Source organism: Monodon monoceros, unplaced genomic scaffold, assembly GCF_005190385.1.
Source record: "Monodon monoceros isolate NGI ecotype Baffin Bay Population unplaced genomic scaffold, NGI_Narwhal_1 Super_Scaffold_13, whole genome shotgun sequence".
Taxonomy (NCBI): Eukaryota; Metazoa; Chordata; class Mammalia; order Artiodactyla; family Monodontidae; genus Monodon; species Monodon monoceros.
Genome location: NW_021703769.1, coordinates 44,686,284 through 44,699,633, shown reverse-complemented (window position 1 = coordinate 44,699,633; position 13,350 = coordinate 44,686,284). Strand labels below are relative to the sequence as shown.

The 13,350-nt window shown below is 38.7% G+C and overlaps 1 protein-coding gene across 3 annotated transcripts in view; it reads left to right on the top strand.

Moving 5' to 3' along the window:
* XRN2 (5'-3' exoribonuclease 2) overlaps positions 1-13,350 on the top strand; it is a 79,753-nt gene that overhangs the window by 44,857 nt on the left and 21,546 nt on the right. For all 3 annotated transcript variants that reach the window (XM_029220120.1, XM_029220121.1, XM_029220122.1), the window contains exons 21-24: positions 2,832-2,915; positions 3,976-4,073; positions 4,727-4,806; positions 6,058-6,114. In XM_029220120.1, the coding sequence (XP_029075953.1) occupies positions 2,832-2,915; positions 3,976-4,073; positions 4,727-4,806; positions 6,058-6,114 (319 nt within the window). The remainder of the gene's footprint in view (positions 1-2,831; positions 2,916-3,975; positions 4,074-4,726; positions 4,807-6,057; positions 6,115-13,350) is intronic.

Sequence of the window (13,350 nt, the reverse complement as noted above, 5' to 3'; positions counted from 1 at the left end):
TGTTGATCATTTCTTTTTTCATGTGCTTATTAGCTATTTGTGTATCTTGTTTTGGAAAATTGTCTTTTCAGGTCCTTTGCCCGTTTTTGAATTGGGTTTTTGTTGTTTTATTATAGGTGTACTTTATATATTATTGATTTTGATGAAGTCCAATTTTTGTTGGACTATTTTGTTGTTGTTGCCTTTGCTTTTGGTGTCTAAGAAGTCACTGCCAAATCCAGTGTCACAAAGCTTGCTCCCTACATTTTCTTCTAAGAGTTTTATAGTTCTGGCTCTTACGTTTAGGACATTCAGCCATTTTGAGTTAATTTTTGTATGTGGTGTAATGTAAGGGTCCAACTTCATTCTTTTGCATGTGGATATCCATTTTCCCACCACCGGTTGTTGGAGAGACTGCCCTTTCCCCACTGAGTGGTCTTGGCACCCTTGTTGAAAATCATTTGAGTGCGTATGATGGTTTATTTCTGGGCTGTTTATTCCATTGGTCAGAATGTCCGTCTTATGCCAGCACCATACTGTTTTAATTACTGTAGCTTTGTAGTCAGTTTTGAAATCAGGAGATGTGAGTCCTCCAACTTTATTTTTCTTTTTAAAGATTCTTTTGGCTGTCTGGGGTCCCTTAAGATTCCAGATGAATTTTAGCATGGGTTTAAACTCAGACCTTTAATATTTTTATATTTTATATAAATATTTTCATTTATGAGACTCTGTAGCAAGAACATACCTTTCTTGAGGTAAAATTTACTACTGTTAGGAGATGTAGTTTTTTTCTCCATACATATCTTTAAATCGTATGGAAAGTAATGATAATACTTAGTTAAGTTCTTGCCTAAGTTGAGTACATCTTAAAGTGATAGATGATAAAATGTATCTGGGTATTTTTCCAATATTTATTGACCATGTGTACTTACAATTATTATATATAATAATATAGCATAGGGCTTCCCTGATTCCGCAGCGGTTGAGAATCTGCCTGCTAATGCAGGGGACGTGGGTTTGAGCCCTGGTCTGGGAGGATCCCACATACCGCGGAGCAACTAGGCCCGTGAGCCACAACTACTGAGCCTGCGCGTCTGGAGCCTGTGCTCCGCAGCAAGAGAGGCCGCGATAGTGAGAGGCCCGCGTGCCGCGATGAAGAGTGGCCCCTGCTTGCCACAACTAGAGAAAGCCCTCGCACAGAAACGAAGACCCAACACAGCAAAAATAAATTAATTAATTAATAAACTCCTACCCCCAACATCTTCTTTAAAAAAATAATAATAATATAGCATAGATATTTTGAATGCTGTGTATTTTATATATGAACAGAGAATTTAAGTAATTTGATCAGAGTCACACAGTGTCAGAACTAAGATCTGAACCCAGAGAGTCTGACCACTGTGTTTAACTAAATATTACCACCATTTGGGCTGCCTCTGGACTGTTGAGAGGTTTAAATGAACCAAAGCATGTAACATAGGAAATAGGTGCTCAGAAAAAGGTAGCTGCTGCTGCTGTCATTTTTACTATCAACTCATTCTCAAGCACTACCACTGTCACACCTGGGTGTAAGGTGTTCCTTCCTCCCTTGGCCAGTAGGGCTCGTTTGTTACTTGTTAACCATATGGCTGTCATTAGCACTGCAAGTTGCTTACTGTTTGGAATTAGCTTCTGGAGTTGATATTGGAGGAAAGTCTTTCTGATAATTTGTTTAGATCCTAAATCTAGTAGGTAGAAAACGAAAGCTAGATAATGTTGTAGTTTTTCATGTTATAACTTTTGTTAAGTGAATGATTAATTACCACTTGAACAACTTTCTAGGTTTTTTCCATCTAAGTGTTTACCAGCTTTTTAGGCCCCATAAAATTCACACTAGAAGTTAGTATTCTCCTTAACTAGGTATTCTCCTTACTTGTAGTACAATTGAAGACGTTTCCTAACTTTGAAAATATGGTAGCTAAATAATTAATGACAACTTTGGAAACCTTTCATTTCTCATCATTTTAAAGGGAAAAAATCACAAATACAGCAGTTTTGAGTGGCAGTAGTTTCAAAATTATTTAGCTTTATTTAACATTTCTGTTTGCTGTTTATCTTAAAATTTTTATTTGGCCAAAATACTATTTTTACTGTATACAGCAGCGCTTACTATGCTTCAATAACTGCGTATGTTTTTCTAGTAATAGATATCGTGTTACTGGTGTGTTTCTTTGAAGATTATGCACATGGGTCCAGATAAAGCAATGATCTCAATTCTAGCACCCTCCAGGGGACAATTTTCAACCTGAAAATCATCATCTGTTCTGCCCGCCCCTAAAATTTAAGCAAACAAGTGTCTACAATTTTTGTGTGTATAAGTTAATTATTAGGTCTTAAAATATAACAGAATATTATGCAATTTTAGAGCTGCAAGAGTCATTTCAAGTATTCTAGTTAAACAGAACTTCTGAGTATTTTTGTTGAATGATCTCTGTACAAAAGAAGAAACCAAGGTCCTAAAAAGATGAAAGGATGAACCCAAGCCTTTGGGAGATTGACTGGTTTGCCCGAGGGCATCTAGTAAGGAGGGCGAGAACAGAGAGAGGCTGGTGTCTAGGTGGCCACTTGTTCATTTAATTTAAAAATTTTATTATCACAGAGTTAAGATCAAACATGGTTTTCCATATGAGCCATTTTAAGGGTGGGAAATTTGGAATTTTTTCTTCTACATTTGAATTTTGGCTAAAGATTAGAGTTCAGTTCCCAAATATTTTTATATTAGCAGGGATATTCTACTAGAAATGTTCATTTGGACCAGTTGGAATTTAGGTGACCCTAATAGCTGGGCGGTTGGTGTGCGTTTATGTCCCCAGGTGTGGCTCTGTTGCCGTTCGTGGATGAACGAAGACTGCGAGCTGCCCTGGAAGAGGTGTACCCGGACCTCACCCCCGAAGAGAGTAAGGCCAACGCCCCACTCAGGCAGCAGTGAGTCTGTGGGACACAGACTTCACGTTTCCTTATAAAATTAGACCTTTTGGGCTTCCCTGGTGGCGCAGTTGTTGAGAGTCCGCCTGCCGATGGCAGGGGACACGGGTTCGTGCCCCGGTCTGGGAAGATCCCACATGCCACGGAGCGGCTGGGCCCGTGAGCCATGGCCGCTGAGCCTGCGCGTCCAGAGCCTGTGCTCCGCAGCGGGAGAGGCCACGGCAGTGAGAGGCCCGCGTACTGCAAAAAAAAAAAAAAAAAAATTAGACCTTTTTTTTTCATTTGTGAATTTTTCACAAAGGGGGCAAAATCACTGATTTTACTTCTTTGTAACAAAAGTTAAATTTGTTTCTTAAAATTTATTATCTGTAAATTGAATAGTATTTAAATGAAACTTTTAAGTTATAAGTATTAGATTTCCTCCATCTCCCTTCTTCCCTTCCTCCTCCCCTACCCCCCAGATAACAATAACTTTGCTTGAAGGTTAAGTTGAGTCAAAAGCATTTGCTCTCAGAGTGTTAACTTGAAATGTTATTTTTCACAAAAAGTGGGATTTTGTCATTAATACTGACAGTTAAAATATTGGGAAATTGCAAGGCTGGGCTCAATTGGAAAATTTATTTAATACCAGTGTAACAAACCTATAGAAATAGTATCTCCATCAACCATCCTTAGGATAATTTTTGTTCTCAGATGATAAAATTAGTGTTTCCTCAGGGAATGTTTGTTTCTTATAATAAGAAATTGAGTTCTGTATAAATAAGAAAACTCTGACCCTTATCTTGCAATCCCATAATAATTCAGGTATATTTTAGTAATTTTTTTTGATAGTCATTGATTTTTGAAACCTTATCATCAAAGTTTTTTTTTCTTCTGCAGAGACATATCACCTATTTAGACCTATTGTTAAATTATTTTTCACAGACTTTTAAGTTTTTATAATTTAGATGCATCTTTTAATGTTGTTGTCATAAAAATTGCTCTTGCAGATATAATTGTTTGATCTTTATTCTTTTCCTACTTTCCCCCCAGCTAGAAGAAACAGTCTTGGAGGCGATGTCTTATTTGTGGGGAAACATCACCCACTGCACGACTTCCTTTCAGAGCTGTACAAGACAGGTTCCACAGAGGTACGGTCTCCCTTCCAACATGAAGTGTTTTTAAACAGTATATTTATTTGGTTAATTAATCAGGAATACCTAGTTAATTAATCAGGAATACCCTTTTTAAATTTGGTAAAATATAAACATGATTTACCATTTTAAGCATTTTTAAGTGTATAATTCTGTGGCATTAAGACCATGTACAAAGTTGTGCAACTACCACCAACTGTCCGTTTCCAGAACTTCATCTTCCCCATCAGAAACTCTGTACCCATTAAACAACATTAAACACTGCCTCTCCATCCTCCCCTCCTCCCAGCCTCTGGTAACCTCTGTTCTTCTTTCTGACTCTATGAATTTGTCTAATCTTGATGCCTCACGTAAGTCGCATCATATAGTAGTATTTGTCCTCTTGTGTCTGGCTCACTTGGCTTAGCATAATTTTTCAAGGTTCAGCCATCTTGTGTCAGAATTTCCTTCCTTTTATGGTTGAATAATACTCCATTGTGTGTATACGCTACATTTTGTTTATCCACTTATCTGTTGATGGGAACTTCAGTGGTTTCCACCTTTTAGCTGTTAGGAATGTTACTCCTGTGAACGTTGACGAACAAGCATATGTTTTAGTCCCTGCTTTCCAATCTTTTCGGGTGTATAATCAGGGCTGTGTTTTTCCACAGTCAGTGGATGTACCACCTGAACTATGCCATGGGATTCAAGGAAAGTTTTCTTTGGATGAAGAAGCCATTCTTCCAGATCAGTAAGTATTCATTGTATATAATTGAAGCGATTGGGAGGATGTATAGTTAGCATTTTTACTTTGTTGCCTAAATGTTTCATTTTCTAGTAATAATGAGAAAGTAGTGAGAAAACAAAACAACAACAGAATATCCCTGGACTAAAAAAAGACTTGGGGTCAAAGCCCAGCTCTTGGGGCAATCCGCAAGGTCAAAACTATTTTCATAATAATACTAAGGTGTTATGATGCTGTTTGCCTTTCTCTTTTCCTCCCTTGAGTGTATGGTGGAGTTTTCCAGAGGCTAAATGTAGTGTGATACCTCAAGAGATTGAATCAGAAGCGGATAACAGAATCCAGCTATTAAGATAGATACTAAGCCATGTATTAAAGAAAGTTAAAACAGTAACATTCTTCTCATTTGTTTTTGTTTTGCTTTGTAAAATATAGTGTTTTTTTCATAAAAATGTTATATAAATTAATGGTAGGTTTATTACTAAATTGTCTTATTAGGTTTTCAATAATAGGTTTATTAGTATTATCTTTAAATTAGTGTTTAAAAAATTTCTTAGTTTTGATTTTTAATAGGTAAATATTGACAGATATAACCAACATGAACAGAAGTTCTTTGGGGTCCTCAGTTGATAAGAGTGTAAAGGGGCTCTGAGATCAGAGTTTGAGAACTGCTGCTCAAGGGTATATAGATCCAGGAATAGAATTGCGGGTCATAAAATATGTGTATCTTCATCTTTTCTAGATAATATCAGGGGGTTTTCCAAAGTGATTACACTATTTTATAATCTGTGTCAGTTTGTGAGAGATCCTATTGCTCTGTTCTTGTAAACTCTTGGGATTGTCACAACCTTACTTTTTGTCAATTTGGTGGATGCTTGTTGGGATCTTGTGGTTGACAGTTGTATTTCTCTGATTACTAATGAAATTGAATGCCGTATGGTATATCTCTTAACTATTTGGTTTTCCTCATTTATGAAGTACCTGTTCTGTTTTTCTGTTAAGTTATCTGTCCCCCCACCTCCCCCTTTTTGGTTTGTAGGTATTCTTTACAAATTCTGATAAAAGCCCTTTGCCCATAATTGTTTTCTGTTAGTGAGATTACAAGCAAGGAAGACAAGGCCCTTTTTTAAAGATATATACGATTATATTGTTTTGCTGGTGCATTTTAATGATTCCTCAGAAACATGGCAACATCTTGCTTCCACTTATCTAAAAGGTTACGATTCACAAATAGATGGTTCTTCTCTTGTTTCTTTTTAGAATAGTATGTTCTCCTGTTCCCATGTTAAGGGATCTGACACAGAACGCTGCGATCAGGTAAGTTTCTCCAAACTGCTGACATTTGCCCAGAATGCAGCTCTGAACTTGCAGATAAGTTTAAGAAGACTGGTTCACCGGGAAATGGTAGCTGTTATTCCAGCAGTGCTTTGAGATTGGAGAGTCCCTGTGTTGCAGACCTCCTAGTAGAGCCTCTTGACTTTAAATTATGTATATTGTTAAGGCTACTGATTTAACAAGCTTGCTTCTCTGCTTTCTGGTTTCCCCTAACAACCTCTGATTCTTCCTGGATTAGAAAAGTGGGAGGTAGAAAGTAGGAGTTTCCAGGAGTAGTGTGCTGTGTATGTGCAAACAGACCTCTTCACCCCAGAGGCCCACACAGCTTCACCGTATTGTAAGACTATTTATTACATTTATGGTCGTGGCCCTGCTGAGTTTAAAAACAAAACTGTTAATATACTTTATTTTGGTTAAGATGAGATAGACGAATTTGTGGAATTTTTTAATCAACAATTTAAAACTTAAGGGGCTAATTTCTGCTATCTGGAAAACTTACACTTCATTTCTTCAATGGTGACAGCATTTTCTACTGAGTATGTAAAATATAGCTATTTAGATAAAAATCAAACTTACTACTCATTTATGTAACTGTTGTATGTAATTACTAATCTTGATGGCAGGGTTTATGTTTTTGTTTTCTTCAGTCTTTAGATGAGAGTAGGGCAAATATTCTAGTAATTCAAGGATTTTGTAAAAGCTGTTCCTGAATACTCCTTTCCCACACGTTATTGTTTCTCTCATTCTCAGGGAATATTTTGGATTTTACTTAAATTTCTCATTGTGACGTATAAGCATGTTTATTTTCCTGTCTTTCATGGATTTAGATAGCAACTGCCATTCTAGAAAGGCTTTTACTTAAAGAAAACCATTGTGAATTTGGAAAATCTTCCTAAACTAGTTGCCTTTATTTATCTCTACCCACAATTTTTGTTTATCTTTGCACATAATTTGTCCTGGCTCTTTGTCTGTGGGCTCTTTTGTTAAGGGTGGGATTCAGAACCATAAGCCAAGCTGCTGTGCCCACCACAAACAGTCTGGCTGCGGCAGAGCCAGTGTGGACTCTGTGTATTAACCCCTGGGGTCTTTGGCTCCCAGCCGAGCTTCAGGCCAGTTAACTCCCACCTGTCCTCTCTGTTTGCTGTGCTCCTCAATTTCTCAGCATGTTCTCAAGGGTCTTCCTTCACAGCCCTCTAGAAATAGTTAATTCTTCTTAACTATCTAATTAGGATAGAGACTTGCGCAAGGGAAGAGTTACAAACTTGACATCCTGGAGTTTTTGTTTGTATGATGATATGGTGGTGGTGATTTCTGAGCCTGAAATGGCCTTTGGTGGTGTTTGGTATCCACTGTTTTTACAAGATTTATTAATTTATAAAAGAAATCTGAGATTCAGCTGTATATTCAGGTATATATTGAATATAACTTCATAATAAAATTGACTTAATTGAGTTGATTTCCTAGAGATTTCGTGAAAGACCAAAGTGTTAACTCTTACCGTATGAGGTGATTTTCAGTGTTTTCTCTGAGGGGTCATGTTGAGGCTGAGACGCAGTTTACTGTAGTTTTGCGTGTGTTTGTTTCAGGGTTTCTTGTGTAGCCCAGTGTTTTTTTTTGCTTTATAAACAAAAAATCTGAAAAGGTAGCTTCCATAGTCAGCTGCCAGTTCTGTTTTGACTCTTGATATTTTCCCCCTTCTCTGTTTGCATGCATCTGGTATTGCATTCCATGTTTGAGAAGTTGCTTCCTCACATTGACTTTAGGTAGATTCTTCTCATCGTGTTAGGTCTTATCTGTAGTATTGAGAAAGTATATTTTAAAAGTTATTGAAGTATCTTAAATTCATAGAAGGATTCTTAAAGAATACAATCAGCAGTTACCTAGGATTTTTTTTTCCAATTCTGATTCCATAAATCGTTCAACATAGTAGTAGTTTAACTTTGAACAGAGCTGAGCTATCTCCCTGAATTTTCCTCAGTCTGCTCTTCCTCCACCATTGTAATTTGCTTAGCATAGTATTTTAGAATAATTCTTTGTCAAATTTAAACATATAAAACCTGTATATGATTTTTAAATTACAAAAAAGTTATCTTCCTGGTGTAGCAGCACAATTTTCTATCCATCTGGGGGAGTAGATGCACGCACACCCCCTTGGTCTCACCTCGGACTCTGTGTCCACACTGGCTGCTTTGTTCTGTGCCCCTCACACGCCTCCTTGCCCATCTCTCCGTTCTGTCCCTCGACCTCCTGTTCCCCCAGATGCCCAGATTTAGGAGCTTTGGCTTCTCACTTTACAGGACTCCATGTACCTACACCACTGCTCTGGAATATTTTTTTCTTCCCAATTATTTTTCATATCTGGCTTTTCCCAGTGAGCCTGCTCTGTACTCGTTCCTCCTGGATTACCGTAGTGCTCTCCCAGCTGATTTTTTTTTTTATGCCACCTTCCTTCCCACTGAATCTGTTGTCTCATCTTTCTTAAACACTGCCACCCCTCGGCGACCTTTGGTTCCTGCCCTAATTTGGTGGAGCCGTGCTCTGCGCCTGAGTGCCCACAGCTCCTCAGGGACACCTCCTCCTTGCTCTCCAGGCTGGTCCCTTCCGTGTCCCACTCATCCCTGTGCCTTCCTCCCAGTGCTTGGAATGCTCTTCCCTTTGCCTACCCTTCATTGCTTTTCTTCTCTTCTCAAAGGTAATCTGGGTTTATGTAATCTTTAGAGATGTTTTCATTAGTAGCATTGTCAGATTTCTCTTTTTCTCTCATGGCACCTTGCATCCTTCTAAACACCATGTAAAAGCTTGGCTTTCATACTGTTGGAACCTGTGTTTGCCAGATTCTTCTAAGAGCTCAGACTTACTTCTTCAGAGGACTGCTTCTCAAAGGTTCTGTGTTCACTTTTGGATGGATCAGGCAAGGGATAGAATGTTTTCTGTCTTCAAGGAGATGTTTTTAAAATGTGGATGCACGTGAAGATAGATTTTTAATATAATGACCATTACTGCCGTGTTTGTAAGACTCATGGTTGGCAAGCAGGTAACTTGAGATCCAAAACCTGAAGAAGTGGAGGACACACGGAATCAGTAACAGAGTTGATGGTTGGGAACACTTGGGAGGGTTTAACTTTCACTGCCTGTAATACTTCATAGGACACAACTGGTTAGCCTCTTCTGATAGGATGTCAGAAAAGACATTGTTAAGTCCTATAAACTCTTTAAGTGCTTTAAAATGTCAAGTATATGAATCGTGAACAGTTTGCAGTGGTTTGCTGATAGAGCATTAATTATGGAATGTATCAGGGAAAGGTAAAAATGAAAAGATTTCTGGAGTTTTCTGCTTTCTTTGTGATGTGTCCTAGCACTCTCAAACAATAGTAGTACTTAAATAGCGTTTCTAAGGATAATTCTTAAAGTGAATGGAATTGGAAAAGGTGTGCATTCTGGTTTTTTTCTATTGAGACTTTGCTGCAAAGTGTCTAAAGTGCTACTTGTGATAAAAATAAAAGCACTGTTCAGTTTCCTTACTTTACAACTATGCTTAGGTTTAACATTTTTAATTTATATTGTCCTTAGTGTGTTTATGAAGACAATTAAGTGATTAAAATAATAGGGAGGTTACCTACCAAGGAGGGGATCTACTGTACAAGCCCTCGTCGGAGCTGGTCTGGAGGGTAGAAGCTTATGCTGGCTGAGTCGGCGCTGTTCCACCTCGAGGGAGTGGTTAACCCCCCTCCCCTGTTCACCAGTTAGATGAAACAATATGAATCTACGCACCGTTCTCTGACCTTAGCCGGGCAGCCTGTTGGGTCCAGAGGTTGTTCTGTTAACTCGTCTCCTCCCTGAGGGTGCTTCTGACTTTATCTCCATATTACTGCTTTCCCTCCCCAGTAAACTCTCCACAATTAATGCCTCTTGTTTCTAATGGTGGGAATTTCTCAGAGTAATCTATATTTTTTCCCCCGTTATTTTTATTTATATATTTTAGTATAATGGAATTATTTCCATTATTTTTAATGCTCTACCTATAAAAATTTGAATTACGTTAACCTGAAAAAAACCAAAGGCACTTTGAAAGTTTGGATCCAAATAAAAAGTTACCCTTTGGACCTTTGCCTAATGGGTTCCTGCCTAAGTCTGTTTTACTTTTAGGAAGTTTAAGTTGTGGCTGATGTTATCACATTGGAAAAAAGTACAGTAGAGTTGTGCTTTAGCTTCTGTTGTTACTTTAGTTTCTAGAAACATAATAGTTCTTAGTATATATTTTGGGGAACAAATTAAAATACAAAAAAATCTCACAACCAGTAAAAGCTTAACTCTTTCTAGGAGAGAATAAGTCTTCAGATTGTTCTCAAAGATCCAAGGGGAATGAATGCTTTAATCTTTCAGATCGTAAGTTGTGTCCCTTGTCCCTTCAGTGGGGGACCTCCAAGCTTATTTTTAAATACTCCTTTTCTGTCTTCCAGTGGCTTGAACCATATTAAGTATAAGATCACTCTGTTGAGTGTAGTTCTGAGGGGAAGTGGGAGAGATATAGGAGATTGTTTTCTTATTAGCTTGGAAATGTTTTCCCTTTCAGAGCATGAACATGAATAATGGAATTTTAAAAACAGTTTTATTGAGGAATAATTGACATATAATAAACTGCACATATTTGATGAATAAATGGATTTGTTTTCTCAGACATTACCTTCAGCTCTCTTATTAAACCTCTTGTAACCGTTGTCTTTCGAGAGAAAGTATCCCTATGACTTGGGATTCTCTCTTCTCCCTGGGAGCTTGTTACTTGGCTGTTTCTTTCACTTCTTAGTTTCAGCTCTTTCTGTGCGCGCCTTGCAGGTGTTCCCCTAGAGCCCTCACCTAAGCATGATCTTCCTTCCAGCTCCAGCCCTGCCATTTCTTTAGCTCGCCCAGCATTCCCTAGGCTAGGACTGTGACCTCCTTTTGGTTCTCGCCCCATCTTTCTAATGCAGTGTGGCCGGGTGGTTCTTTCTGAATTGCATCTTGGATTGCTTTTACTCTGACAACTTGAAGTGGCCTTACGTTGTGGTCAGAACAAGCCCTTCATGACAACATTCCAGTTCAACCAGGCCGTCTTACTGCCCACTTCTGTTCACATACTTTTTCATTCCAGTTCAGCCCTTCTCAACCGGGGTCCCACCTGAGAATTAAGTCTTGAGAACTGAAAGCATTTACTGCATGTAATGAACCAGTTTGTATCCTGTGCCTTTAGAATGGCACTGGTTATGTATCTTCCTTGGGAGAACTGAGAATGTATGTAGTCACTTAAATCATTTTTTGTAGGGCTTGTTACTTCTCTCCCAGATCCCCATTGAGAAGGCTGCTCCAATTAAACGGAGCTACCCCTTTCCATGTCTGTTCTATCCTGCAGCCAGTCCTGTCCCACCTTCAACCATAGCCTGTTGGGTGCTGTCTTCCTTGGTCCCAGGTGAAAGGCCTCCCTCCACCATACATACATGCATTTAGCCCACACTCACAAGGGCGTGTGTGTGGAAGGCATGTGCACTCACATGCTTTGATTCAGCGTCTTTCCTGTGCCTGTTGTTGCCTTTTCCACTTTCTTCCCTATTAAACTGTTATTAAACCTTTTCTGTCTATTTCCCCTATTAGAAGGGGAGGCAGGTTCCGTGCTTGGTCAGTGTTTGTGCCCCTGATCCCACCGTGAGACCATGTATGCAGTGGGCACTCTGAAAATTTGTTTGGTAAACTGCCGAAAAGGCCTGCTGACACTAAGAGGAGTATTTTGAGATACTTTAGTTGCAAGTCTTGCTTTATCACCAGATTTCTCTCTCTCTCTCTCTTTTTTTTTTTTTTTTTTTTGGCCACTCCACGTGGCTTGTGAGATCGTGGCTTGTTAGTTCCCCGACCAGGAATCGAACCTGTGCCCCCTGCAGTAGAAGCTCGGAGTCCCAACCACTGGACCGCCAGTGAAGTCCCCAGTTTTCTCTCTTTACTATGTATCTACAAAGCCCTAACAGACCCAGATACCTATCTCTTTCTCTTTCACGCTCTTAAACCTTTCATACTGCCTGTTGTGCCTGGCCCTGCCCTAAGCCATCTGGAATAGAGAACATCTGAGATAAAGACAGTTGCGGTGAAGAGTGAGTTTGTAAGAGGAACAGATTGAATAAATGAAGTGTTGTTCAGCTGTTCTTGAGCTTATAGTATCTTTATTATAAATGAAACTATTTTTGTGTACTTAAAATATACAGTTAAATCCTACTGCAACGAAAATTTCTCTATAACAGATGGGCCTTAATTATTTTAAGTGGCAGTATTTGAAGAGGAAAAAAAAGTTAGCTATCTAAAATGTCAACCGGTTCAATAAAACCCTTTTTCACTGATTGCAACTGTAATCTGTAATCTTTGGAGGATCTTTGGAGAATATAAAAAAGCAAAAAGAAGGAAAGGAAATGGTTGAATGTACAAGTAACCTTTTGGTAAATGTGTGTCTAGTCTGTTGCATGTGTAATTTTCCCATGTCATTAAGTATTTTGTTACTACATTTTAAAAAATATCAATTGAGGATACCGTTTTTAGAAAGAACCATAGTTTCTTTAACCAGTCCACTATTGTCCATACACTTAGGTTTTACAGTTTTTCAATATTATGAATACTGATGTTATGAGCATCCTTAAGTATAAACCAGGCGCGTATCCAGAGTCCTAGAAGAGACGTTGCTGTGTCAGAAGGAAGACTTGTGTGCTTTGGGAGGCGCCTGCACACACACACACACACCCCACCAGAAAGGAGTTTGGTCCAGCTTGTTAGTCTGAATGTACAGCCTTTGTGTAGTGTTCAAATGGTGACTGTTACATTATCACAGAAACACACATTAGTAGAGCAGGATACAGGCTTCCAACTGGGAGGTTTTGTGTTTTTTCCCCTATGGATTATTTGTGTTCTTTTTTGATTTTGCAAATGTTTCTGTTGTTGTTTGCATCTTTCTTGTAACAAGAGCTGATCTTCTCTAAGATGCCAGAGGGAGGGTCTTTGCCATGGCCTGAACAAAATGAAAGGTGTTTTCTATTTTTTGTTGTTGGAAACCTCTTGGACCTGTCTCTGATATTATACTGGAATTTCTCAAGAGTTGGGCAGGCAGTGTCTGTTATTTCTCTGTGATCACTCACAATTAACTTGAACATGACTCTTGCACAGAAAGTTACACGAGGGCCATCCTGGAAATTAGTGGCAGTTTGGTGA